The 25444-nt window shown below is 43.6% G+C and overlaps 1 protein-coding gene across 1 annotated transcript in view; it reads right to left on the bottom strand.

The window, feature by feature from the left end:
• Positions 1 to 25444, bottom strand: part of RAPGEFL1 (Rap guanine nucleotide exchange factor like 1) — a 180410-nt gene that overhangs the window by 25528 nt on the left and 129438 nt on the right. The window contains exons 6-9 of the mRNA XM_069237579.1: positions 15767 to 15934; positions 11004 to 11101; positions 4404 to 4526; positions 1148 to 1326 (exon numbers count right to left, since the gene is read on the bottom strand). Of these exons, the coding sequence (XP_069093680.1) occupies positions 1148 to 1326; positions 4404 to 4526; positions 11004 to 11101; positions 15767 to 15934 (568 nt within the window). The remainder of the gene's footprint in view (positions 1 to 1147; positions 1327 to 4403; positions 4527 to 11003; positions 11102 to 15766; positions 15935 to 25444) is intronic.

Raw genomic sequence — 25444 nt, 5'->3', positions numbered from 1 at the left:
GAGACATTACGAAGCCTTTAAAATGCAGAGGAAGAAGACGGCAGTCTCCCAGAATACAATTCGCCCTGAAGTGATTCTGGGACGGAGTGATAAGACTTTGACTCAAGTAAGTGCTTGAGCTGGTGTTGGATTTGAAAGGCTGGTATTTGGAAATATTTTAAATGTCAGCTTCGAATTCTGTAATGTTTTGAAACTCGGTCTACAATTTCTGATGTTGGAAATAGATTTTGGATTTAAAAAACGCTGTTATAAAAAAGGTTGCTATGAGTAATTTTTAGTTCAGAAACCTGCAATGAAAACAATAGATCCAAGTCAAAATTTGGTATTAGCAAGACGGTATAGAGGTAGTCCGTTAGCGCTATTTTCGCCAGTACTGCAGTATACATTTTCATCAATCTACTGCATTTTCAATGAAGCACAGAATAAAATGGTCATGGATTTTTGAATTTTTTTAATCAGATTGGGGGTCATAGGTTTCAGCATGAACAGGCATATGCCTTTATGTATGTGTATGTTTAAACTGAAACTGCAGGCCAACTAGTCTATGACATTCCCCATTAAAAAGAAAAGACAATCACACTTTTGCAACACTACATGTCAAATTCCATGCCTTTACACCCATGTTTCCTCATGCTGCCATCTCCTCTCTTCTACTTCCTGCTTCCTCTGTTGTCCTCTTCATGGAGCTCTTTTCACTCCTCTTTTTAAATTCTGCTTTGGTCGTTTCACTTATCTGCACCAAGGAGATGGTTACCTCCCAACCATATAAAGCATTATACACAATCAGCCTTTGCAAAAATGCAGCCTGGCCACACACAGCAGAAGGCCACAACAAGGATGCGGCCATTGGGGCATGGCTGGGTCATGGAACCTCATCCTTCTCTGAAAGCAGCTCCCACACCTGCTGTCCACCACGGTAACTCCACAGGTGTCTGAATGGCCAGTTCGTCTGAATGCACCACCATGCACCAGAGCTTATCCACCAACACCACAATGGTTTACATCCACAGCTGCAGAAAAGTCTGCACCTCAAAACACAAGCGACTGCATTCCTTCAACTGCAGCTGGTTCTGCATCCACAACCACATTAGACTCTGCACCATCAGGCACGCCCAGTCACACTGATAAAGTGAAGGGTTTCACTTACATTGCAGCTGTCTTAATGAACTTCTTCAGCAGCTGGGCCCGCTTCCCTACAGACTCGCACAGCAGGACCTCGGTGGTGATCCAGTGCTGCACCTCACTGCACCTCTGCAGAAGCAGCTCCAGGTTTGCGGTCTCCCTTCGGCCCCTCTCTCCATGGAAGACGTAGTCCACAAACTCCACCTGCAGCGTTTGGAGGGGAGAAGATGCAATGAGTGGCAGGAACTGAAACCTGCAGCAAACTGGAGGTCCAGATTGAAAGACTCAAGAATGGAAGAAAAAGAGAGAGTAAAAGAGGAGGAGACTGTGAAGTCAGGGGGTGTACACACCTGAGGGGAGAAGAGGTGCAGTTGTTCTCTATGCAGCACAAGGGCCTGGAGAGGGTTACAGAATCTGAGTGAATTGGGTGGAGTTGTTTCCCTCCCTGGAGTTGGCAGTGGGACCAGGATGCACAAAGCTTCTTACCTCCTGCACTGCTGCTAGGGATGGAGCCAAAGCCCCGCCCTCTTAAGGTGAAAGGGTGCAAGGAGGTGACATGGAGTGTTTTGTTCCCTTCCAAGTGTTCTTGGAATGTAACAGGCAACAACAATGCGTTTATGTATATGGGGGCGTCAGCAAGGCATAGAGAGCTCAACAGCTATTCTACCCACCCAAGGTTCCACAAGTAGTCCAAATGACCAATTAAACTAGCATCAATACATTGAAATTTGCTTTCTTAAAAGCACAAATTCTTTTAAACAATAAATATGATGGGATTTGTAAGATATATGTCTGCCCTTAAAACAACTTAATTTAATGCATATTTTTGTTTTCATGCGAGTGGCCTCCCCCACACCAAACAGTGGCCACTCTTATGACTGCAACTGCAGAGTGACCTGGGGCAGCAGTCTATACACTTGTTCAGGGATGGCACCAGAGGTTCAGAATATGTTTATTGTTTGAAACAGATGTGCAAACAAGGCTACTGGCTAAAACTCTCTTCTGTACATTCCTTCCCATAGCACAATACCAGCAGTGCCACCAAGACTCAATGCAAACCAGCAATGCATTTCTCCTTGTTTTGATGTGACAGTGACTCAGTTGTTGAGCTCATCTGTGTGGCCAGAGACAGGACTCCCCAGATACCTTTCATGACCTCCTGTCTTGAAGAACCCCATTTATTTGTCTCTCTAGGAGTAGAGAAGGTCAAGAAGGATCCTATATTTAAAACAACCAGCAGAGTTTACAGCTTACTTAGGATCAATGCCTCAGGACAAAGAATCAACACTGGTGTCTCTGGACTAGAACGAAGACATCAATGGCTTTGGGAGGTCTGTGGGTCAGCAAACCGTTTGGAGCAGTAGCTGCAGGATATAGATACTGACAGCACATATCTTTATCAGTGTCATCAATGGTCATTTGAATCCAATGGCTGGACAGAGTGAGACGACCACCGTGATACAGAGGAGGTGCTGAGTGCTTCAACACATGAACTGTGTTAGTCTGGGGCACCATTTGTTCCTTCAAACAAGAATTTAATTTAAGTAGCAATAGCAAGTGTTTTCATATCCATCCACGAAGTTTGTTTCCAGGCTGGCCATGCAGAAACATTCGGAGGGTGTTGTCCAAAGCTACATCCTACCAGCAAATTGCCTGAGAGCAGCATTTACCCACCACTGAATCAACACAACTCCTCCCCCACAGCAATAGCCCGCCAATCATAAATAATCCAATTTTGAAACCATTTAATCCCTACGAAAAAAACAATATTTTTGAATTATAGAGATTTACTGAGGTGCAGTGCAGGTTCAAGAGGACTTCATGTTGTTGATCTTTAGGACAGGTTTCAACAAATTGTCTTGGGTCGTGCTAGGCCAAGAGGGTTTCTTAATCTGGACCAAGAAATAATCTTCAGAATGATCAAGAAAGCATCTTCATATGGATCAAGAAAGCATCTTCATATGGATCAAGAGAGCATCTTCATATGGATCAAGAGGGCATCTTCATATGGATCAAGAGAGCATCTTCATCTTCATATGGATCAAGAGAGCATCTTCATATGGATCAAGAAAGCATCTTCTCATGGATCAAGAAAGCATCTTCTCATGGATCAAGAAAGCATCTTCTCATGGATCAAGAAAGCATCTTCTTATGGATCAAGAGGGCATCTTCTCATGGACCAAGAGGGCGTCTTCTCATATGGACCTAAAGGGCGTCTTCTCATATGGACCCAGAGGGCGTCTTCTCATATGGACCCAGAGGGCGTCTTCTCATATGGACCCAGAGGGCGTCTTCTCATATGGACCTAGAGGGCGTCTTTCTCATGGACCAAGGAGGTGTCTTTCTCATGGACCAAGAGAGTGTCTTCTCATGGACCAAGAGAGTGTCTTCTCATGGACCAAGAGGGTGACTTCTCATGGATAAAAAAAGCATCATTTTATGGTCAAATTATGGATCAACAAAGCATCTTAATACAGACCAGGAGGGCATCTTCTCGTAGATAAACCGGGCATCGCCTTATGAACATCAAGACTGTCACCAAAGAGCCCTTCTTACTTTCCTTCCTGCCTACCCTACTTCCATTAAGACAGGCAATTTCTCTGCCTTTTTGTACATACTTTATTTCTTTAAATAAATCTTTAGTATTGTGGATATTAGTTATCAGAATGTTGCTCTTTTGAGTTTTTTTTTTAGGTGTGCCTTCTTTTACCACTGCTTTATCTTCTCTTCATCGTTCAGAAGAGACGATTTGTAATCAGGTAAGCAACCACAGAAAATAGTAGCTTGGTGACTTCAAGACATTTCTTTTTTTATCCAACTGTCATCACCGTAAGCCAAACTTTGGGCACAGGACTTTAGACATTATGTTACTAAACTTTTCAGAACAAGTAAAAAAATAGGACTTTGTTTTATCTTTTTCGTTAGCACATATTCATTTAAGAAGACACAGAGAAACAACCTCCAGCCTCACAATACCTCCAGAAAGTATGGGTGTATGTCTCCCATCACATATTTTTAAGATTGTAATACAGGGTTTAGCTGTTGCTGGAAAATGAGTCTTGGTGTTTAAGAAAGACAACCTGCCATGAGGGAGAGAGCGGGTCAGTTGCATGTCTAGCGTCTGACATCTACAGGACTTTGCCTAAAGCCCAAGGGGCCATTCAGATGTATAAACTTGTGACAAGATTACCACACAGCCCTAGAGGTCAGTGTAGCACAAAAACACAAATACTAATACTTCAGTGAATCCTAAACAACTGGATGTCACAAGGCATTCTCACCTCGTGGACACAGCTGAAGAGCTCCCAATGGAATACAGTCAAGTGGCTAGCGACGTCCTCTGCTTCAATTCGGTGGATTTCAGTGTCTCCAGGAGAACTCTGGATTTCCTCTGGCAGTGGCACCTGTAGAAACATTGGATGGAAAGTCATCAGCAGGAGGAGGCACCTTATCTATACCAAATCCTATTTCTACCTTAGCTTATTCCAAAGCACCAAGAGAAGCTCCACATTTAAGAGCATTGGCTACAGCTCACCCCACCCCTCCAATATTCTAATGCAATAAAATAAAGGCCTCATTCTGAGACGAGTGGACATAATAGATGTGTTTTTTCACCAATGTATAACATTTGCAGTAAAGAGGGTGTGGCCTGCAGCCAATGCCGCTGGATGTGGATGAATGAGCTCCCACAGGAGCATGCACAAGATGCAATGATCTGTTGACATCTGGTCCAAATGCCACACCGAGTATAAGGGTGAGACCGTGACTGCTCTCCCCTAGCACTTTGAAGGGCCATGGCAACACAGACGTCAGCGTTCTTGAATTTCAGGATCAGATCCCATTGGAATACTACAAAGCGGTTGCTGAGGCTGGTTAGAAGTGGATCCTGCCCAGCAAGTCGCAATCGTGGAAGCCCTGAAGGTACTGTTTGTGAGCACTGTTCCTGGAGCAGCCAACCTGAAGCAAGGCATACTGGCTACTGGGAAGAACTAAAAGACGACAGAGACTGCTCTGCCTGCGGTGTGAGGCCTGTAGCAGTGCCGACTGACAGGGGTTTACTCGGGACAAGGATTGACCACCTTGATGGCAGACAAAAAGGCGAAAGGGATGGATCACCTATGCAAGGACTGCACTTTGCTTGAGCGCCAGTGATACAGAGAACAGGGGGTTCTGGAAAATGCTCATTGTGATACTGGCAGGCCCAAAGGCCTATACTTTAATTAAGGTGCCCCCGATGATTCTTCCCTCCCCTTTACAGGCCTGAAATGAAGCTGAGCTACTGACTGGCCGATGGTGAAATGGTTTGTAGCCAGCCATTAAGACCCACATGCTACCAAGAAATGCACTGTGATTCTAGCATAAGTGGTGATCCTTACACGTTCAACAAGCCTGATGCTCTATCACCACTAACACTCAAGGTAAATAGGGATCTAATCAGTGTGTCCTTCACTCAACACTGCTGGGGGTGGGACCGGTATATGGACACATGATTCATGTGTGGTTGTGACACATATAGATGTTTGGGTCAGTGATGAGGATCAACAGCTTAGTCACTGAAGCCACAAATTAGGGGTTACCCTCTTCCCAAGCTAGCACCAGTGAATTGACCTGTGCTGATTGTGGCATTCTAGGCTATGGGGTGGCAGAAGCCAGTAAGTACTCCCCCTGTTCCCCTAAATTAGTACACACTATAAAACTAAATAGATGTGTTAGAAATTGGGTCGCTAGTTGGCAGATGTATGCACCCTATTAAAGTAGGGACCACAATCCTAGTCAGGGTTAAGTCAAATAGACAACCTATATTAACCTGTGCTCGCCCTCTGGTAGCCTGTCACAGAACAGGCAGGCTTAACTTAGAAGGCAATGTACAAAGTATTTGTGCAACACACACGCAGCAGTCACAATGAAAACATCACAAAACGACTCCACACAGGTTTATAAAAAATAGAGATTATTTATCTGTCTAACTCTAGACCACACTGACAAAATCCAATAAATATATCACAAGAAATTCACATTACAGTTCGTCAAGGCAAGCGCGCCTTACACAGTACTTCTTTTAGGGTCTTTACAGTATTGCTGAAATCCCGCTTCCCCTACTGCGAAGAGCGTAGTGAGGTATGGTCAGGGCTGTTCGGATCCGACCAGGGTGTGGAGGTAACAAAAATCCAACTGTGTGTTTTATCCTTCGAAGACCGCTCTGGTCTAATCTGCCTGGGAATATACTGCTGCGGCAGTAGGCCATTAACCCGGAAACACCTGGGGCCGGAGCTGCAGCAGGAAAGCAGAGTTGTGTGGGGGTGCGACTCGCTGGCTAACTGAGTGCAGCGCGTCACCGTTGCTAAGGTGTCACTGTTACTAAGGCGACCAAGCTGGGCCCTGTGGACTGCAGTGCCAGAAAGAGAACAGCAAAGGTGCTGCGCCCTGAAGAGAATCCTTGGCGCGGGGCACGCAGGTCAGGCAGGTGCCGCACTTAGGCTAGTTGCACATGAAAGTTCTCCTCTGGTTACGAGCAGGTGAGTGCCACTGGAGCCACTCATGAGCCTTTGGGACATGGTGGGCTGGAACAAGCCACTCACAGGTCCTTAATGGCCAGGGAGGGAAGTTAGGACAAAATAGCTCTCAGAGCTTTTGCGGAACGAGGCGGCAGGCTCAGATGAAGCCACTCCCTGAGTTGTAAATGAACAGGGCGACAGGCACAGATGAAGGTGCTCCCGGAGTTGTTGATGAACGGGGCGGCAGACTCAGGTGAAGCCACTCCCAGAGTTAATACAATTGTGGGTAGTTCCACAGAGCCGCTCACTAGGTCTTAGATGTCCCTGAGACCTATGGGGAGAACAGGGGGCAAGCCAGCATGCCCTTAGAGTCACTTTGGGTACAGTCTGTAGCTCCTCTTGGCAGGGCAGAGGACAGTAGGCGTCAGAGCAGTGCAGCAAAGCAGGGCAGCAGTTCCTGGGAGCAGTCAGTCACAGCAATGGGGCAATCCTTTCAGTGCAGCAGCCTTTACTCCAAGAGGTTCTTCCAGGTCCAGGAGTAATCTGATTTTGTGGGGGTCAGAGACCTAGTACTTTTACAAAAAAGGACCATTGATGTGGGGGGTGACTTCAAAAGGATTCACTGAAGTGCACAGATCCCCCTTTCAGCCCAGCTCCAGACTATCAGTTGGAGGTAATCAGCCCCTTTGCGTGGGCTCAGGCCACTACCCCTTGAAGTGTAAGTGTGGGCCCTTCCCAACCTCCTCCCCAGGAAGACCCATCAGTATGCAGATGAATTAAGATGCAGTTGTGTATACTGTGTTGTGGGTGTCTGAAGGGAATGCACAAGTGGAGCTGTCACCTAGCCCAGGCCAGACGTGTACTGGAGACAGGCTATAGGCACACAGTGGAGTGAGGGTAGAGAAATGCCCACTTTCTTAAAAGTGGGATTTGTAAAATAGTAATAATAAATTATAGTAAAGATGATTTATCATTACCATTCCAATGATACCAAACATGCTGCAGCTGCTCCTCTCTGATCAGGAATTACAGCTTTAAAGTATTTTAAGGAGTTACCAATGCTGGCCTAAGAGAGGGCCAGTCCTCACAGTAATTAAAAACGACTTTGGCAGTCTTTCATTACCAGGATATGTAAAACTAAAGAGTACATGTCCTGACCTTTAATTACATGACACTCTGACCTATGGGCTACCTATGGCCTACTTTAGGGGTGACTTAAATGGAAGAAAAGGGGAGTTTAAGGCTTGGCAAGAGCCTATGAATGCCTACTCGAGGTGGCAGTGAGACTGTACACACAGGCTCTGCAGTGGCAGGCCTGGGACATGTTTACAGGTCTACTTAAGTGGGTGGCACAATCAGTGCTGCAGGCCCACTAGTAGCATTTAATTTACAGGCCCTGGGTATATGGTATACCACTTTACAAGGGACTTACAGGTAAATTAAATATGCCAGTTGTGGATACACCAATGTTACCATGTTTAGAGGAGAAGCAAATGCAATTTAGCACTGGTTAGCATGGGCTCAGAGTCCAAAGGCCAACAAAAAGTTACAGCATGAAAACAGGAGGTAAAGGCAAAAAGTCTGGAATAAGGCCACCCTCAAGATGCCAGGTCTAACACATGGCATTAATAAACATGCTTTTATGTAATCTACATCTGTCTTTACACTCATAAAAACAATACGGAAAACAGCAGCAGAAGTTCTCCTGCAACATTTATCTTTAGAATCAGCTTCATATTTAAAGACATCCTGCTGCAAACATGTAAAAATATGATACTGGCTCTTCAAAATTCAGAAAAGCTTTGTTCTCGAACATGTGGGACATTAGTACATCAGATTATATCAATATATGAGATCAATGCATGCATGACATTATTTATTAGAAGTGATAGTTTTCAAACATGAACTTTAAAAAATGTACCCGTAGCCCATTTCTAACAATGACACTGGTGAACCAACAGGAAAGCTAGTTGCACCCTCTGTTTGGTCTAGGTTGGTAATATAGATGCAACAAAATTATGGTCTATTATGTCTAACACAAGAGACGTTTTTGTAGAGCACACATCCTGAACTACATATTTCAAAGTGTTCTCATATGTGATAGGAACAAGAGGGGAAAGTAAAATTAAAAAAAACTTAGATTCACATAAGTTGGTGAAACATAAGAGGCCAGGATTAATCTCAGGTTTTCTGGTTTCACAATGCGCATCGGCCACTAGACAGGTATCGCTCAATCTTGTTTTACATCAAAAGTTAGTGCTCGGTCTTTAATTCTTAGCACACAAAGTTACAGTGTGGGTGGCAGACAGAAGCCACAAGAAAACTTGACTCGTTTTGTGATAACGGATCCAAGAGAACTACAAACTGGGCAGAGCCAGGCATATGACTACAGCTTGGAGTGGCTTGCCCACTTCTATCCTATTGTGGCAATGAAGGGGACAAAGGCATGGGAAGGATATGACTTGACCATGATCAAACGATTTGGTGAAGCAAGAGTAGACTCCTTGTTTCAAAGTCCATAACTTTCTCATTTTAGTGAGTGAACTTGAAGACTGGGTGTTCTCGCCCCCATTAGTAAACTCAAAAGATTGTTGGATTTATAGTTCTCTTTTCTTATCACATATTTACTATCTGTGTTTAGTTTTATTTAAGTTCTTCACATCACTGTACAAAATTAGCTGAGTAATATGTTCAAATGGTGACCGCACAAGCACACATAATTTGTCAGAAGAGGGTGCTGGGATTAATATAAATTATTTCTTCTGGTTCAGCCATTTCTATCTTGCACGTTACAGAGCAACTGGGGTATGAGTGGTTCCAACAGTGAGACTTTGTGTTACTCCCACCAAAGAAATGCCACTGTGTTGTAGAATCTGCCAGGACTTGTAATACAGAGTTCACAACCAACATATTTTGGCAATAAAGATAGTATTACGTCTCCTAGGGGATGGCTAAAACGTTTTTCTGTCTCACATCTAGTGGTTGGAGGTTGGGCATTTGTGTCTGCCCATTTCATTGAATTGCACGCCTTGTTAGAGGGTCTTTGACAGGATTTTATGCATCACTCACTACATCAAGTGAGTCTGTTTCTGAGCACTCCTAATGTCTACAGATAAGAGATTAAAGACATAAGGAGATTGTGAGGTCTAATATTCTATTTCATTCCAATTCAATAATCAAGTTACTTCCTTTGTACGCTTGACTTGTCAAAGGTTGTAATAGAAGGCAGAGAAGACTTACTCCAGGATGCAGTAGACGGATTCCACCTCGGGTATAGCATAACGAATATTGTCAAACCTAGGACTCTTCCAGAGTCAAATGATTTAATTTCTAGAGCAGTATGGAAAGAAACTCTCAATATAACTTTAAGGCCCTCACTCCACTCCATATACATGTTCACTTCCCCTACGCCCGCTTGATTTCTAATGTCCCCAACTTTGTGGGCATCAATGCAGCCCTTGTTCACACCACATAATTGATTACCTCTGGAAAACTGTATGCAAGTACCCAAGCTATATGATTTGCAGTAAATAATAGGTGCCAACATGTGCAAACTGTTTTGTGCACATACAACTCATAACTCAAACCTTTGCACTCAAATCTTTCTTCCTGTAGGACTTCGAGGACCCGCACCCAATGCAGAAATTAGGAATGATCAGAATTTGCACTCTCTTGTATTAGGCGCTAAGTGAAGAAGCAGTGGCAAAGCCATTAGATTATATGTTAATGTCACGAATTAGGCATGTGCGTTTCCCACAAACGGCAAACTTGTTGTCTAAGCCTTTGCTTACTCAACTGGCAGAAAGAACGAGCAGTTGCAAAGGCTTCTGAAAAATGGATACAACAGAAAATAAGGCATCACTTTTTCTATAGCATCCTTATTTCAGATGCTTTTGTCAGTGTTTTCTTCTTATTGCTGCCGGGCTGCTCATTAACAGATTTCAGATGTAAAATGGTCCCTCTTGCATTCTAAAGGACATGGAATGATACACTAAAACAGGCAAATGAAAACTTGTGGCACTGAAGTACTACTGTGAGCTGATCCAAGACTTGATTGAGAATGTCTCTAGGTAATGGCTGGAACAAAAGAAGCAAATGGGTGAAAAATGCTGACCCAAGATGCTTAAAGTGAATATAGAATACAGTATGTTTGTTATGAATGGTGTAAGCGCCATATATTTTATCCCTAAAAACTTGGCACAAAAATCCTTTTCACTCAACCTGCTCAGCGGATTAGGTCAGAGACTCTGCTTGGCACTGGGCGCCTTTGCACTACTAGTGTTACATGCCAGCAGTGATTTCATCCTGGTCCATAGCTGTCATGAGAGAGCCACTATAATGAGGAAACCAATGCAATCAATAAAAATTCACTATAGAGGCTCTCACCAAGGTGTCCAGGCTGTCCTTTGTGCAGGCGAAGAGGTGACTGTTGATCCCCAGAGTGGTAAACACACAGTCTTCATTTGGCTTCAGCATGGCTTTCTCTTTAAAAATAAATAATTATATAAAGTTTAGAAAGAATTTCATTCTCAATAAATATACAATTTGCTCAGTTAATAAAAGGTCAGTTGCCGACAGAGGCATCTCTTGCTCCAATACACACAATGGGTTTTTGGGCCTTTATAATCAGTAGCTGTGTTTACCACACAGGGGTCATTAAAGTGAAAGAGGCTAACTGGTAACCAGTGGCAGGATTTCATGGCTAGGCCTGCATCCCAGAGACTAGGTTGTGCCATGTCATTTGTGTGGCGTTCATCCACTTAACTGTTCATACTTTCAGTTCTGTTTTTACCATTATAAATGCAAGAATGAAAATACCAGACTGTAAAGGGATGTGGCCTCAAGAAACAATTGATGGATCATCTGGGAGTCTGGCTAGAGGGCTATGCTGAGGGTTTGTCTGCAGGAAAGCCACTCCAAGTCACACTGCTGTAGTGTGAATGCGAGGGCCAGACCTGTGGCCGTTCTCTAACCCGGTCCCACAAGAACTAAGCCCTCTGCTCTGCAGCTGTAGACCCTCAGGTAGCATGAGAGGATCAGAAGGCTGGTATTCCTGCACAACTAAAGTCAGAAGTACCTGCCCCAAAATTAATTAATAAACATATAGATCTATTTAGATTTTGAAGAATGCACTCTCAGTTCAGGCTGTGACTCTCTGCCATCCAATAGGTCTTTAAAGGCGAAGTGAGCAGAGATCACTTGCTCACAGGGACAGAAATTTGTGATCTGCCCCGCTTGCCTCACAGCAACAATCAACCCTTGTGACAATAAGGAAAACCTTCTCTATCTACCCCTTCATATTGAACATTTATTGTGGGCCCTTCCTTCATCTCATTAGGTCTGATTTACTTTTTCAAACCAATGCAGAAATCAATTCACTTTACCATCATCTAAATGAGCATTACAATCAATATACTGAACTCACGAAATGCTTGAATATTATCGGAACATGACGGGACTCAGGCAGGTTACAACTGAACCTAAGAAACAACCACTGGCAAAGCCAATTGGTCTCCCCTATGCAAGGGCTACTGGCTTTGCCAATGTGTTTTAGCCATGTTGTATACCAGTGTGGCTGCTGTTCAGCATAGCTATGAAGGTACTGGCCTAGAGGAGAGTGGTGTGGAGCAAAGTGTCGTAGAGCGGAGTGGCAGAGACTGGAGTGGAGAAGAGTGTTTTAGTGGAGTGTCGCAGACTGGAGTGATGTGAAGTGGAGTTGTGTAGAGTGACAGAGTAGATTGTAGTGGTTTGGAGTAGAATTGTGTGGAGTAGAGTAGTCTAGAGTGAGGTGATGGGGAGTGTTGCGTAGTGGAGTGATGTCGAGTGAAGTGCAATGGCGCAGAGAGAAGTGGAGTAGCGTAGAGTGACTTAGAAAGGAGTGGAGCAGAGTGTTGAAGAGTGGACTGGCACATAGTGATGTGGAGTGGATTAGGGTGGCATAGAGTTGATTAGGGTGGTGTGAAGTCGATTAGAGTGGGGTAAAGCTGGTTAGAGCCGCACAGAGTGGATTAGAGCGGCATAGAGTGGATTAGAGTGGCTTGGAGTGGCATAGAGCACAGTGGAGTGTCGTGGAGTGGCATAGAGTGGAGTGGAGTGTAGAGTGGCCTAGAGTGGAATGTGGTACAATGGAGTAAAGTGACAGTGAGTGGAGTGGCGTAGAGTGGAGTGTCGCGGAGTGGAGTCGACTGTCGTACAGTAGACTGGAGATGCTCAGAGTGAAGTAGAGTAGTGTGGTTGGTCGTAAAGTGTCATTGCAGAATGTGAGTAGAGTGTCAGGGTAGAGTGACTTGGAGTGGTGTAGACTGGAATAGAGTGCCAGAGAGGGGTGGTATAAAGTGAAATGACATGGAGTAGTGTGTCGTAGAGTGACAGAGTGGAGCGGCGCAGAGTAGAATGGAGTAGAGCAGTGTAGAGTGGCAAAGAGTAGAGTGGCTTAGAGTAAAGTGGCATTAAATGTTATCATAAAGTATCTTCAAAAAGAGTGGCATAGAGTGGATTAGTGTAGAGAAGAGTAGAGTGAAATAGAGAGGAGTAGAGTGGTGTAGAGCGTCAGAATGGAGTGCCCTAGAGTGGAGCTGCCTAGAGTGGAGAAGAGTACAGTGTCGCAGAGTGGAATAGGGTAGAGTGGAGTATAGTGGCATAGCATATAGTGGGATGTGTGGTAGAGTGCAGTAATGTGGCAAATAGGGGAGTGTCACATATTGTCGTAGAGTGGAATAGAGTGTGGTGGAGTGGCTTAGAATTGGAGTGGGTTAGAGTGGACTAGAGTGCCAGTGGGGAGTGGAGTGAAGTGTTGTGGATGTAAAGTGGAAGGGCACAGATTTTCAGAGTGGATTGGAGGAGAGGAGATTGACGTGGCATAGAGAGGAGTGGTGTAGAGTGAAATAGCATGGGGTAGTGTGTCGTAGAGTGTCAGAGTGGAGTGGCGCAGAGTAGAATGGAGAAGAGCAGTGTGGAGTGGCAAAGAGTAGAGTGGTTAGAGTAAAGTGGTATAGAATGTTACCATTAAGTGTCGTCAAAAAGAGTGGCATAGAGTGGATTAGTGTAGAGCGTCAGAATGGAAGGCCGTAGAATGGAGTTGCATAGAGTGGAGAAGAGTACAGTGTCGCAGAGTGGAATAGGGTAGAGTGGAGTATAGTGGCATAGAGTGGAGCAGAACGGCATAGCATACAGTGGGATGTGTGGTAGAGTGCAGTAATGTGGCAAATAGGGGTGTGTCACAGATTGTCGTAGAGTAGAATAGAGTGTGCTGGAGTGGCTTAGAGTGGAGTGGTTTAAAGTGGACTGGAGTGCCAGGGGGAGGGGAGTGAAGTGGTGTGGATGTGAAGTGGAAGGGCACAGATTTTCAGAGTGGAGTGGCGCAGAGGAGAGGAGACTGACGTGGCATAGAGAGGAGTGGTGTAGAGTGTAGTAGCGTATGAGGTAGAGTGTTGTAGAGTGGACTACATGCAGTGGAGTAGAGTGCCATGCCGTGGAGTTGAGTGGGATATAGTGGCATAGAGTGAAGTGATGTATAGTGAAGTGTCGTGGAGTAGAGTAGTGTGGATGGTCATGTAGTGTCCGAGTAGAGTGTCAGAGCAGAGTCTTGTGAAGTAGTGTAGAGTGAAATGGAGTGTCATGGGTGAGTGGCGTTGAGTGAGGTGGTGTGGAGTAGTGCATCATAGGATGGAGGGGCATACAGAGGAGTCAAGTGTTGTGGAGTGGATAAGTGGAGCAGTAAAGTAGAGCAGCGAAGAGTGACATAGAGAGGAGTGGTGTAGAGGGTAGAGTGGAATAGAATGGCACAGAATGCAGTGTCAGAGTGGAGTGTTGTAGAGTAGAGTGCAGTGTCAGGGTGGAGTAGTGTAGATTGGAGTAGAGTGGAGCACAGTAGAGTGGCATGGAATGGCGTAGAGTGGCATAGAGTGGAGCGGCGTAGATTGGAGTGCCATAGGGTGGACTGTGGTAGAGCTGAGTATGGTAGAAAGGAGTGTCAGACTGGAGTGGAGTATAGCAGAGTGGCGTGGAGTGGCATGGAGTGAAGTATGCATGGTGTGGTAGTGCTCTGCCATTATAGACAAAACATTTTCAATTGAATTGCCCATTACATTTGCAGACATACAGTTTTACTGATAAAACTATATAGCTAAAAAAAAATAATGTGGTAATGTGTGGAAATTGGCATTACCTAGTGTATGGATTTGTTCTGATTGTATTAAAATATTTGTTCCCACTACACTTTTGTGCTTTCTGAACTCTGATATATTCTAAAATATTTCTACCGTTCATTTACTGGCATTTAAATGTTGTTGTGTTCTAGAACACAATAACATCCTAAAGCTTTTCCTTTCACATCCCCAGTAGCCAGCAAGATTGTCACACAAATCGTCTCACTTTGCAGTTAGAGAAAGAAAAGTAAACACCAAGCTCCCTTGCAGACAGAGCCTATCATTTGACTTCTGTCTTTGCACAGTAAATGTGACAAGATAAAAACAAAATTAAAAAGCCTGTTTATTACTCATTCACCTCTGAGCTCCAGCATGATTAACTTGTGGGTGCTTTAGTCGCCCCCACTTTATTGCATGGGCATCAAATTAACGAAGAGGATTGTTTAAGTTAAGTTACTAGTAAAAGGTACTGACCAAAATAAACAAGCTTGTAGACAGAACATTATTCCTCACGGGCATGCAGGATGGATCTACTAAGGCAAGTAGAATCAGTCAATCAGAAAAAAAGAAGGCAGGAATCCTTTTCAAAGAAATATAGCACGTTTATTGCTGAGAACTAGCATACAGGAAACAACTGAAAACACATACTTCCCTGAAGTGCCTAATGAAAAAGAAAAAAAGAGCTCCTAGAAAGCAAGCACTTGTGGAAGAATACAAGGAGCCAGTCTGAGGTGGTAAACAGGCTATGCTGCCCAGGAGGAACAAAGACATGCTTAACAGCCTAAAACAAATAAAGCCAGCAAATAGAAAGCAAGCAAATGTGAGTTACAAAACACCAAGCCAACAGTAAGCAATGGGCGGAATGCATTCCTACAGAAGCTTTCAACCAGAAAGCTGCACTGCCTGGTGGGCTTCAACCTAAAAATGTGGTCCTCATAAAACATTTTTGAACTGGAAAAATACTTCCCAGTCCCATGCTCTCCTGCCCACCCAAGGACTTACCCCCTGATGATGCCACCGCCACAAGGATGAGGGCTTCGTCCCGTCCGCTGGGCTCTTCGGAGTACTGCAGCTTCTCTGACACAGAGGTCAAAATGTCCTCCACAGAGGCAGACAGCCGGCTGCGGATAGTCACATACGAATGGTCTGGCATGTACACACGGCAGAAGACTAGAGAGGAAAAGTTATAGGTCATAAAAAGGGGAGACAAAAACAGGGCAATTCAAAAACTTAAAAAATGGAAAAAAGACAGACTCCTCATAGGCAATGTAAAGATAGTTCTTTATTGTCTCTACAGGGAGATCGACCCTTCTCACTCAGACAGGCAGCCAGTTTCAATTTGCTGTTTCACAGACAGCTTCTCAAATACAGAGTCAAACAATACTTTATTACAAAACGTCAAACAATTAATTACTACATAGTTATACATTAGTTGTGGAAAAACATCATTGAACCTGTGACCCTACACTTTAACCTAAATTGTTACACATCCTTTATTGCAGAACAGCAAATAATATTTGACTTGTCAATTACAGATTGAAAACAGAAAAACACTAGAACACCTGTGAACCCGTAACCCCAAACTGTGACCTAATTCCCTACACATTCTTCCTTATAGCTTGAACAGTGAGAACATTTCCAACTCAGTTGTGACTTGGGCATAAAAACAGTGCTTGAAACCAGCAAATGTGACAGGTGAACCAGGCCTTGTGAGTGCACTGAAACTTGAAGCACCGGCTAACAGCATGGCAACAACTTGCTCTGCTAGCATGAAGTTTCCAGTTTAACAATTAAACAAAATGCTTACATTTAACAGAAATGTTTTATATACACAGTAGAAGTGTTTTTTCACTTTGGTTCATTCTGTAAGGGCCGTGCATGCTCCAGTGCACACACTAATTTTCACAAACGCCTGGGGTGCTCAAAGTACAAGGCTGAACACTGCACCCGTAGCATTTGTTGAGATCCCTTTACACACATCTTGTTTACTACTTCTTACGAAACACCTGCATTAATTGACCAGGCACCACAAGCAGGAACTTGCAATCGGTCTGGAGGTAAGAGAATTGCTTTTATTTCCAATATGTAAGAATGTGCTCAGTTCTACAGCCAGATCAGCCTGTACACTTCTACTTTCAACAGACAGATTCAAGGTACTTTTTAAAAAGTAGTGCTTGGCAGCTGAGCAGTAAACAAAACAAAACAAAAAAAAATATCGACACCAATCAGAAGCCTAACAGATGCACACCAGTATTTCTCCAACCGTAACTTTTGGAGAGAAATTTTTGCACCGTGAAGCCAAGGATAAGGATGGGGCTATTAAACCGGCTCCAATTTCAAAATCTACTTTTATCCTCAAGAGCATTAATTAAGGTTGATCAGAAGGACGTGGCCAAGCAGACGCACCTCTCGCCACCCACCACCACTGTAGCCCAGGGAGCAAGGAGGACCAAGACTGTGGCCGGAGTGGCCATATATCAGAGAGGAATCACCGTTCGGGTGACCAGATGTCCAGTTTTTTTTTTTTTTAAGAACTGTCCCGGTGTCCTGACACTTCTTATCAAAAGAAAGACATGTCCCAGTTTTTGAGAGAGGGTCAGATGAACGTGGACATTAATCACAGAGTTTGCAGGCTCACATATCTTCCGGCCCTCTTATCACACCAGAGACACAACATAACATTTGCAGAGTCTCCTGCTGTGCTGCCTCGCATCATTCAAGCAGCACAGTAGGATTTAATGAGGGGTGAATACAATTTCCCATAAGCTAGGACCCAGCTCATCAACAGTCAGACCCTGGAGCTTCTGACAGCAACTGGGGATGGGGGGTTGTGATGAAATGTACATCCTTACATCAGAGATCAATTTGTGTACAGTTGCTTCTCTAAGAACATACAAGAGAGGATCTTAAGCTGCAGGGATCCTTCTTTTTCTGAAGTAACTGATTTGGTAAAAGGAATTGAAAGAGCGATGGTGTCATTTAAATGTATTTCAAATGATTCACCTAGCAACGGTGTGGTAAATTCCCTTAAACATTCTGATTCAATTAATGTGCTTGCATTCAAAAATAAGGTTATCAAACTTGTATATAAAAATCCCGCTTTAGTATGCTTCAGATGTGGTGCTACTTCACATGTAGGCAATAGTCCTAAATGTCCAGCCTTAGGCAAAAAAAAATGCATTAAATGTCACAAAATAGGTAATTTCCAATTCGTTTGTAGAGGTAAGAGTGTACTTCAAGTTAGTAGTGTTCAAATGTATGATGAAATTGTCCCTCTCCAGAATGATTTTGATAAAATGGTTTTAACCGTGGAGTCTGCAGATCCTATTCAAGCAAGTTTCAAATATAAAGGCCCCTTTTGTCATGTGACCATTGCTAACTGCTATACATTGAATATGATGGCTGATTCTGGTGCACCAGTTTCTATTATTTCAGATCAACTTTATTACGCTCAATGGTCTGAAAAGTTTCACTTGTACAAAACTGACATTTCTCCCAAGGCTTATGGTGACAATGATATTGATATGTTAGGATTTTTCACTGAGGCCTTATCATGTTTGGGTAGACAAATCACTTCCAAAAATATGTTGCTGTCAACGATAAAAATATTTTGGGCTGGCAAGACCTAGCAAAAATGGGTTTGAAACTCGCTCCTGGTTCTGACAAACCTGTACAAGTCAATTACACTCTGATTTCTTTCATATATGACCTATTGACAATACTGATTTAAAAACACTGCTAAATGACTTTCAAGATGTTTTTAATTCTAAAATTGGAAAAACAGACAGGTTTGAGCATGTGATAAAATTGAAACAGAATCTTATTACTATAGCACATAAAGTCAGAGCTATTCTGTTAAGTGTGAGAGATGATTAAAAAGAAATTTGGGCAAATTGATCCTTGAAGGTGTAATTATTACCACTGATGCTTTTGAATGGGTCAGTCCCATTGTTGTAGTGCGCAAAAAGAGTGGTGAAATTTGTTTATGTGCTGACCTCAGATCTCTTAACAAGAATATCATTGTTGATTGCCACCTTCTACCAAAGATTCAGGATCGTCTTGCAAATATTGGTACTGCAACATTTTTTAGCTTATTGGAATTGAAACCTGCATATCACCAAATCCTTTTAGCAACCGATCTCACTACGTTTGTGGCTCAATTTGGAGCATATACGTTTTTAAGATTACCTTTCGGTCTGGCTTCTGCTGCCAGCGTCTTTTAAAAACTTTTGGATCACATTTTGAAAGGAACTGATGGCGTGCAAGCTTACCAAGATGATGTACTTATTTTTTCAAAGTCTATTTCCGAACATCTAGATACCTTAAGAAAGGTTATTAATTTGTTCAAAAAAGTTGGCATCACTTTAGGTCTTACAAAAATGTAAATTTCTAACACATAAGTTGGATTATCTAGGTCATTCTATTTCTTCTGAAGGCATTAAACCTAAGTTTACACTTACTCAAGCCATCACTGAAGTCTCCCTGCCAAAAGACAAAGATACACTTAGGTCATTTCTGGGTATGACAGAATATTATTCTCAGTTGTACCTGGTTATGTTCAAGTAATACAACCTTTACGTTCATTGCTCAAAAAGGGCACATCTTTTGTTAGGTACACTTCTTGCGTTAAAAGCTTTCAATGATGTCAAACAGTGGATTATAAAGGCGCCTGTTTTATCATCATATATTTCAGGACATAAATGTATTATCACGGTTGATGTTAGCCAACAAGCATTGGATGCCGTCCTTTGTCAATGGGTCTCAGGGGAGGAACGTACTATTGGATCTGCTTCCAGGAATTTGAAGCAGGCAGAGCTTCATTATCGTACAATTGAGAAAGAAGCTCTTGCTTGTTCTTGGGCTGTTGAAAAGTTCAAAACATTTACATGGAGGGCTCAATTTGAAACTTCTACAGATCATAAACCTTTATTACATTTGTTGAATGGCAACGGAACAGGCAAAGCTTCTTCAAGATTGGTTAGGCTGCTTTCTCACCTGCAAGAGTTCAATTTTGTAATTAAATAAATTTCTGGAGGCCGAAATGTCAGGGCGTCTGTCTTTCCAGAATGCAATTACAAATTGTCAGTCAAGATGATAAAAATTAAGAAACAGAATGTGTTGTGGATGTTTTGGACTCTGTAGGAGGTATTTAATAAAAAGATTGGGTGGACGCATCTCAAACAGACGTAGTTTTGCAGAAAGCAATGGATCTTGTAAGAGAAGGGTGGCAAAAAGAACGCCCTTTACCTGATTTTTTAAACTCTTGCGCTCAAATTTCAGCAGAACTTTCTTTAGTAGAAGGAGTTTTGATGTGTGCAGATCTTTGTATTCCACCTGTATCCTTACACAGTAGATTAATTGAGTTTGCACATCAAGGACATTTAAGTATCGGAGGTACTTCCAGAATCATAAAAGAATATTTTTGGTGGCCATCAATGGATAAAAATGTATCTCAGTGGATTGAGAAATGTGAAACATGTTTATAATCCGATAAACATTGGAAAACTTCACATACACCTTTACAGTGTGTTCCTATTCCTGTTGAGTCTTTGAACAAAATTGCATTGGATTTTGCAGGTCCATTTGATATGTTACCCCCTGAACAAAGATTTCGGTTAGTAATGGTTGATTACTATTCCAAATGGGTTTACTTTGAATTCACTAATACACCCAACACAGCATCCATTATAAAGTTTTTACACAGGATTTTTAGTATTGAAGGAGCACCGAAAAAACTGGTAACAGATAATGGCTCACATTTCACTTTAAATCAAATGAACAACTTTTTAGATTCTCATCACATAAAACATCTCAAGGTTGCATTGTATTCCCCTTTGAAGGAGGGGATACAAACTTTGCTGGCTGTTAATCCTCCAGTGGAAAATATTTTTAATAAAAAAGTTTGGTCTTATTTGATCACCCCGCACTCCACCACAGGGATTTCTCCTTTTCACCTTTTACGTAAAAGAGACCCTAGGACTGTAGTTTGTCCTGATTGGATCGAAAACTTAGCAGGACAACCAGAATGTTATGCATGCTTAGACTCAAATAAAATGAGAATTAACTCAAAGATTAAAAATTTTTTGCAGAAAACTCATTTTAATACTACACATCAAGTAAAGGGGCAGAATTTCTTAATAGGTGATTGGGTTTTAATCAAAAGTCCTGTCAGAGTTAAAAAAAATTTTTTTTAAAAAGGAGCATCTATTTATTCTTCACCAGTTTGCATATTGAAAGTATCTAAAGATTCTTTGTTATTGGATAAAATGGGGTGGTGGAGTAGAAGATGTGTAGTTAAACTTTCTCATGAACAGGCAAAAAAGATTTTGGATAACAAAGATATCCAGAAAGACAGTTTACAAGAAACATCTCATTTGTTTTTTTAATCATAAACAAAATATTGACAAACTCAATGATATGGAAGTTCTTCATTTGTCATCACATACTGCTTCTCAAAATGATGGCGTTTCTCATCATGACAATGCAATATTAGATTCACGCATGAGCGCTACAGGAAACTATCCATCTGATGCAGGCACATCACAGGTTGCTAATGAAAGTCTTCACTCTCATGATAAAGATTGCAGGTCATCACACAATGTTTTTCTGTACCTACTAAGTATAAATATTTCTTTCTTTATTAATGTATTCTAAAGTAGAATACTTTTGTTTGCAAAAGGGAAAGAAGATGTAATGAAATGTACATCCTTGTTGGTTTGATGATTTGCCAGGCGCGCGCGTGTTATGGAATTTTTGTCTTTAAAGTTCTACATGATACCATCTTTGTATGTATTCATTTGAAACTTGACTTGCTCGTGGCTGTCAATGACCTGTGTATTCTGAACGAGACTTACAAGGTTGCACAGGACAAGGACACTCGCTGTGGGCTCCTTCCTACATAAGAAATAAATATTATAGTAAAGGTCAACTTCTCGCCTCAGAGTGTTAATTTAACCACTCTTTTCAGGGGTTTATTACATATATATATATATATATATATATACATATATATATATATACATATATCACTAAGGGGGTTATTACATATATATACAAATATCACTAAACAACACGTAATTCAAAGAAATATATGCATATCGCTGAATGACGTGTCAATGTGTAGTCCTATTTCTATGTTTGTACCGTCCCAGTTTTTGGTTGTGAAAATCTGGTCACCCTAGACACTGTGGGTGCCATGCGGCCTACATTGCTAGGGACCTCAGTGGCTTTTTACTGAGCAGTCGTAGCCGGACCGGACTGTTGCCCATGAGCAGAAATCCCACCTGCTGGCCTGGAGGGGTGGGGGCGGGCTTGCACTGGTCCCCCTCTTGGGAGGATCGACTGTGCTGCTGTGGAGGTCTGAGGCGAGAAGATGGCGGACATCTTCGATTGGGCTCCCTCATTGGGGCGGCTTGTGATTGCAGTGGAGTTGCGGTGGCAAACTGCCTGCTCCTCCAGGAGACCGCAGTCAGAGCTGTCTCCACCAGCAAACGTCTGGGGGCTTGCTATGCGGTATGGCGGGGCGGCAGCAGCCACGGATTCTTTGGCTTCCCTGGCAGAGTGCCCCTGGGAAGGGAGGTGAGGGCAGACATTCCCCAGGACACAATGGGGACATATTAACGGACAGGAGTGTAACACCTGGACCCTGGATGTGGGGTGGGGCACCCAGAATGAGGACTTGTGGCTGCCGCTGTAGTGGGATCTATGCAAACTGCGGCCTCGTCCGGTAGAGGGGACAAGTGGTTGCCGAGGCTCCCAGCCATGAGGAAGGACAACCAGCCAGTGTCACTCAGGCCAGCACAATATATTCAAACTGGGAGGGCACTAGAGGGCAAAACTGATGTAGCCTTTCAGAGTTCCAGGACCGGCATTAGAGTGCAAGATTGACTCAGTTTCCATTGAGGTCAAGCTACTCTACGCAGACTTGCACAGCCGTAATCAACATGTAGTCTAAAACTGGAGGTGAAAACCCTTAAAGACCAAGGGCCAGATGTACGAAGAATTTTTCAAGTCACAAACTGGCCGATTCGCAGAATCGTCCCGTTTGCGACTTGAAAAATGCTTTTTGGGATGTACAAGGCCCAAACTGAGATTCAGTAACTTGTTACCGAATCGCAGTTTGGGTTTTTACGATTTGGTATTAGGAAGGGGCGTGTCAAGGGCGACCCTTCCTAATACCGAATCCAAATGGTATAGATGATTGTTTTGTGACCGCAAATGCAGTCGCAAAACAATTGCAGTTAGCACCAGTTTCAAACTGGTGCTAACCCATTCGCAAATGGGAAGAGGTCCCCATGGGACCCCTTCCCCTTTGTGAATGGCAGCGAAAATATTTTTTCAGAGCAGGCAGTGGTCCAACGGACCACAGCCTAAACTCAAAAAATGAAAAGTAAACTTTTCATTTTTGATTTTTAAATGCATCTAGTTTTCCTTTAACGAAAACGGGCTGCATTAAAAAAAATGCTTTATTTAAAAGCAGTCACAGATATGGTGGTCTGCTGTCTCCAGCAGGCCACCATCCCTATGAGGGCGGCCATTCCCAATGGGGTCGCAAATTGCGACCTACCTCAAGAATATTCATGAGGTAAGTCATTTGGAACCCCACTGGGAAATCGCAAACCGTGTAAAGTACACTGTTGTACATCTGGTTTTGCGACTCGCAGTTTGCGAGTCGCAAAACCAGTTCTTTGTATATGTGGCCCCAAATGTCTAAGATGATGGCAGTAACAAAGACACTGGAGGACAGAGTGAAGGATAGAGCGCACTGAGGGCTGACAGAGAGACTGCCACCGGGGCCCTTCCCAGAGCACTAAAAGCCAGGATCTTCAGTTACAAGGACCATGATGCTATCTCCCATGGCAACGTCCCATATATCCTGACTACACCAGGAAGGTGCAAGCTAAAAGGAAGGCATTCACTCAGGACCTTGAACCTACCATGTATGCTGTTAAAGCTGGCCAAGCTGCGAGTGGTCGCACAAGACAAAGCACGTTTTAAGCTCCCCGAGGAGGTGTGGCCCCGAGTAGAACTTTGGGGTGAAGTCCCCCTGTCGGAGCATGGCACTTTTCAGACCCCTCACAGCAGGGAGGCGAGGGTGGGCGGACTGTATTGTCCCAGGTGCCCTCTGGTTCACGACAGGAGAGTCAAGCAGCCATTGTGAGCAATGATCAAGGAAGATGGAGCGATGGCAATGGAAGGCGGATATTCAGCAGCGGGGAACCAATCTGGAGAGGAGTCATCAGAACGTATGTAGGGCACACTGGCAACCCTGCAGCTCCCCACTGGGTGACTGGAGCCTTACTGGAGGGAAGCTGCACCTGACGGCCATGGCAGATGTAGCATGGTTGGAAGGATTAGACTTTCTGAAATAAGGGGTCGAGCGAGTAACATGTTGGAAGGAGAGGGAGGGATGGCCACAGATGTAATTGTGAAAAGTGAACTTATAGTGTTTGACATTTATGAAACAGTAATCATTGAAATGGGATTAAACTAGGGACTGTGTAGGGAAGTCAAGGGAGACCGCCCTCGAATGTCTCGATCGTTCTAGTTTTTGAGGCGCTTGGGACAAGGTGTCACTCTGCTGTTCTGTTCAATGCTAGGAGTCTTCTATTAACACAGTGAGTTAATTTGGGATTTGGGGTGGGGGCAATGGGCAAGCACACAGTTATGATGTTTGTAAGAGTTTACCCGGGGAGGGAGGTTGCAGGTGTGCGGTTGGTTGTACTAAACAGCTGGGACACATGGAAGACCTGCTTATTTATTGGGAGCCCCTGTGATGTTGGACGGGGTGGGCTGGAGGAGGGAGGGGGGTTCGGTAGGTAAGACTGTGGATGTGTCCGCCACCTGATACATTTGACCCAAAGGATATATGGCGCAGGATAAATATAACTTCCTTACATGGAAAGTCTGTGGATTTGGCACATGTAAAAAGACACAAGGTGCTGACCTTCCTATGTAGGCACAAAATACACATAGCATGCCTCCAGGACACGCACCTGGTGGACCCAGAGGCTGAGACATTAAAAAAGAAATGGAGGGGGCAGCCTTATTCGGCCACTTACTCTGCCTACGCTAAGGGGGTGGCCATGTGGGTGGCTCCCAGAGTGCCTTTCGGACTCATACTCAGAAGCAGACTTGGAGGGCAGATATGCAGGGAACCATTGATGGAATGGAGATTGGCATCCTTAATTGATATGCACAAGAACGATGGGGACTATGTTTTTTTTTTTAGCTTGCCAGATCTTATAACAGTTTGCCTCGATATCCGAAAAATCTGGGAGGGGATTTTAACTGTCTTTTGGATGGAGATCTTGATAAACATCCCCCTCGAAATTGAAATCCATCTCCTGAAACAAAACCACACAGTGCAGTGCAGATGTGTGGAGAGAACTCCACCCGCAAGGTAAGGAGTACTCATGTTGCTATGTGAGGCACCACACCTATAGCAGATTGGACCGGGTACTGGCGACGGGGGGCTTCCTCGCATGAACTCGGTGGCCCAAATTCTGGCAAGGTATGTATCAGACCATTCCCCCGCTGTGAGTGGGCTTTGAATGGGGTGGCCGTGGAGCGGTGCCTTGTACATGTCGCTGCCGCAGGGGATCCTGCTAGACTCTGAATATCAGAGGGACCCTGGCGAACTGCTGGCAGCAAACCTGACAACTAACTGAGGAATCCGCT

The sequence above is a fragment of the Pleurodeles waltl genome, chromosome 6, assembly GCF_031143425.1.
Source record: "Pleurodeles waltl isolate 20211129_DDA chromosome 6, aPleWal1.hap1.20221129, whole genome shotgun sequence".
Lineage (NCBI taxonomy): Eukaryota > Metazoa > Chordata > Amphibia > Caudata > Salamandridae > Pleurodeles > Pleurodeles waltl.
This window is presented reverse-complemented; position numbering and strand designations above follow the sequence as displayed.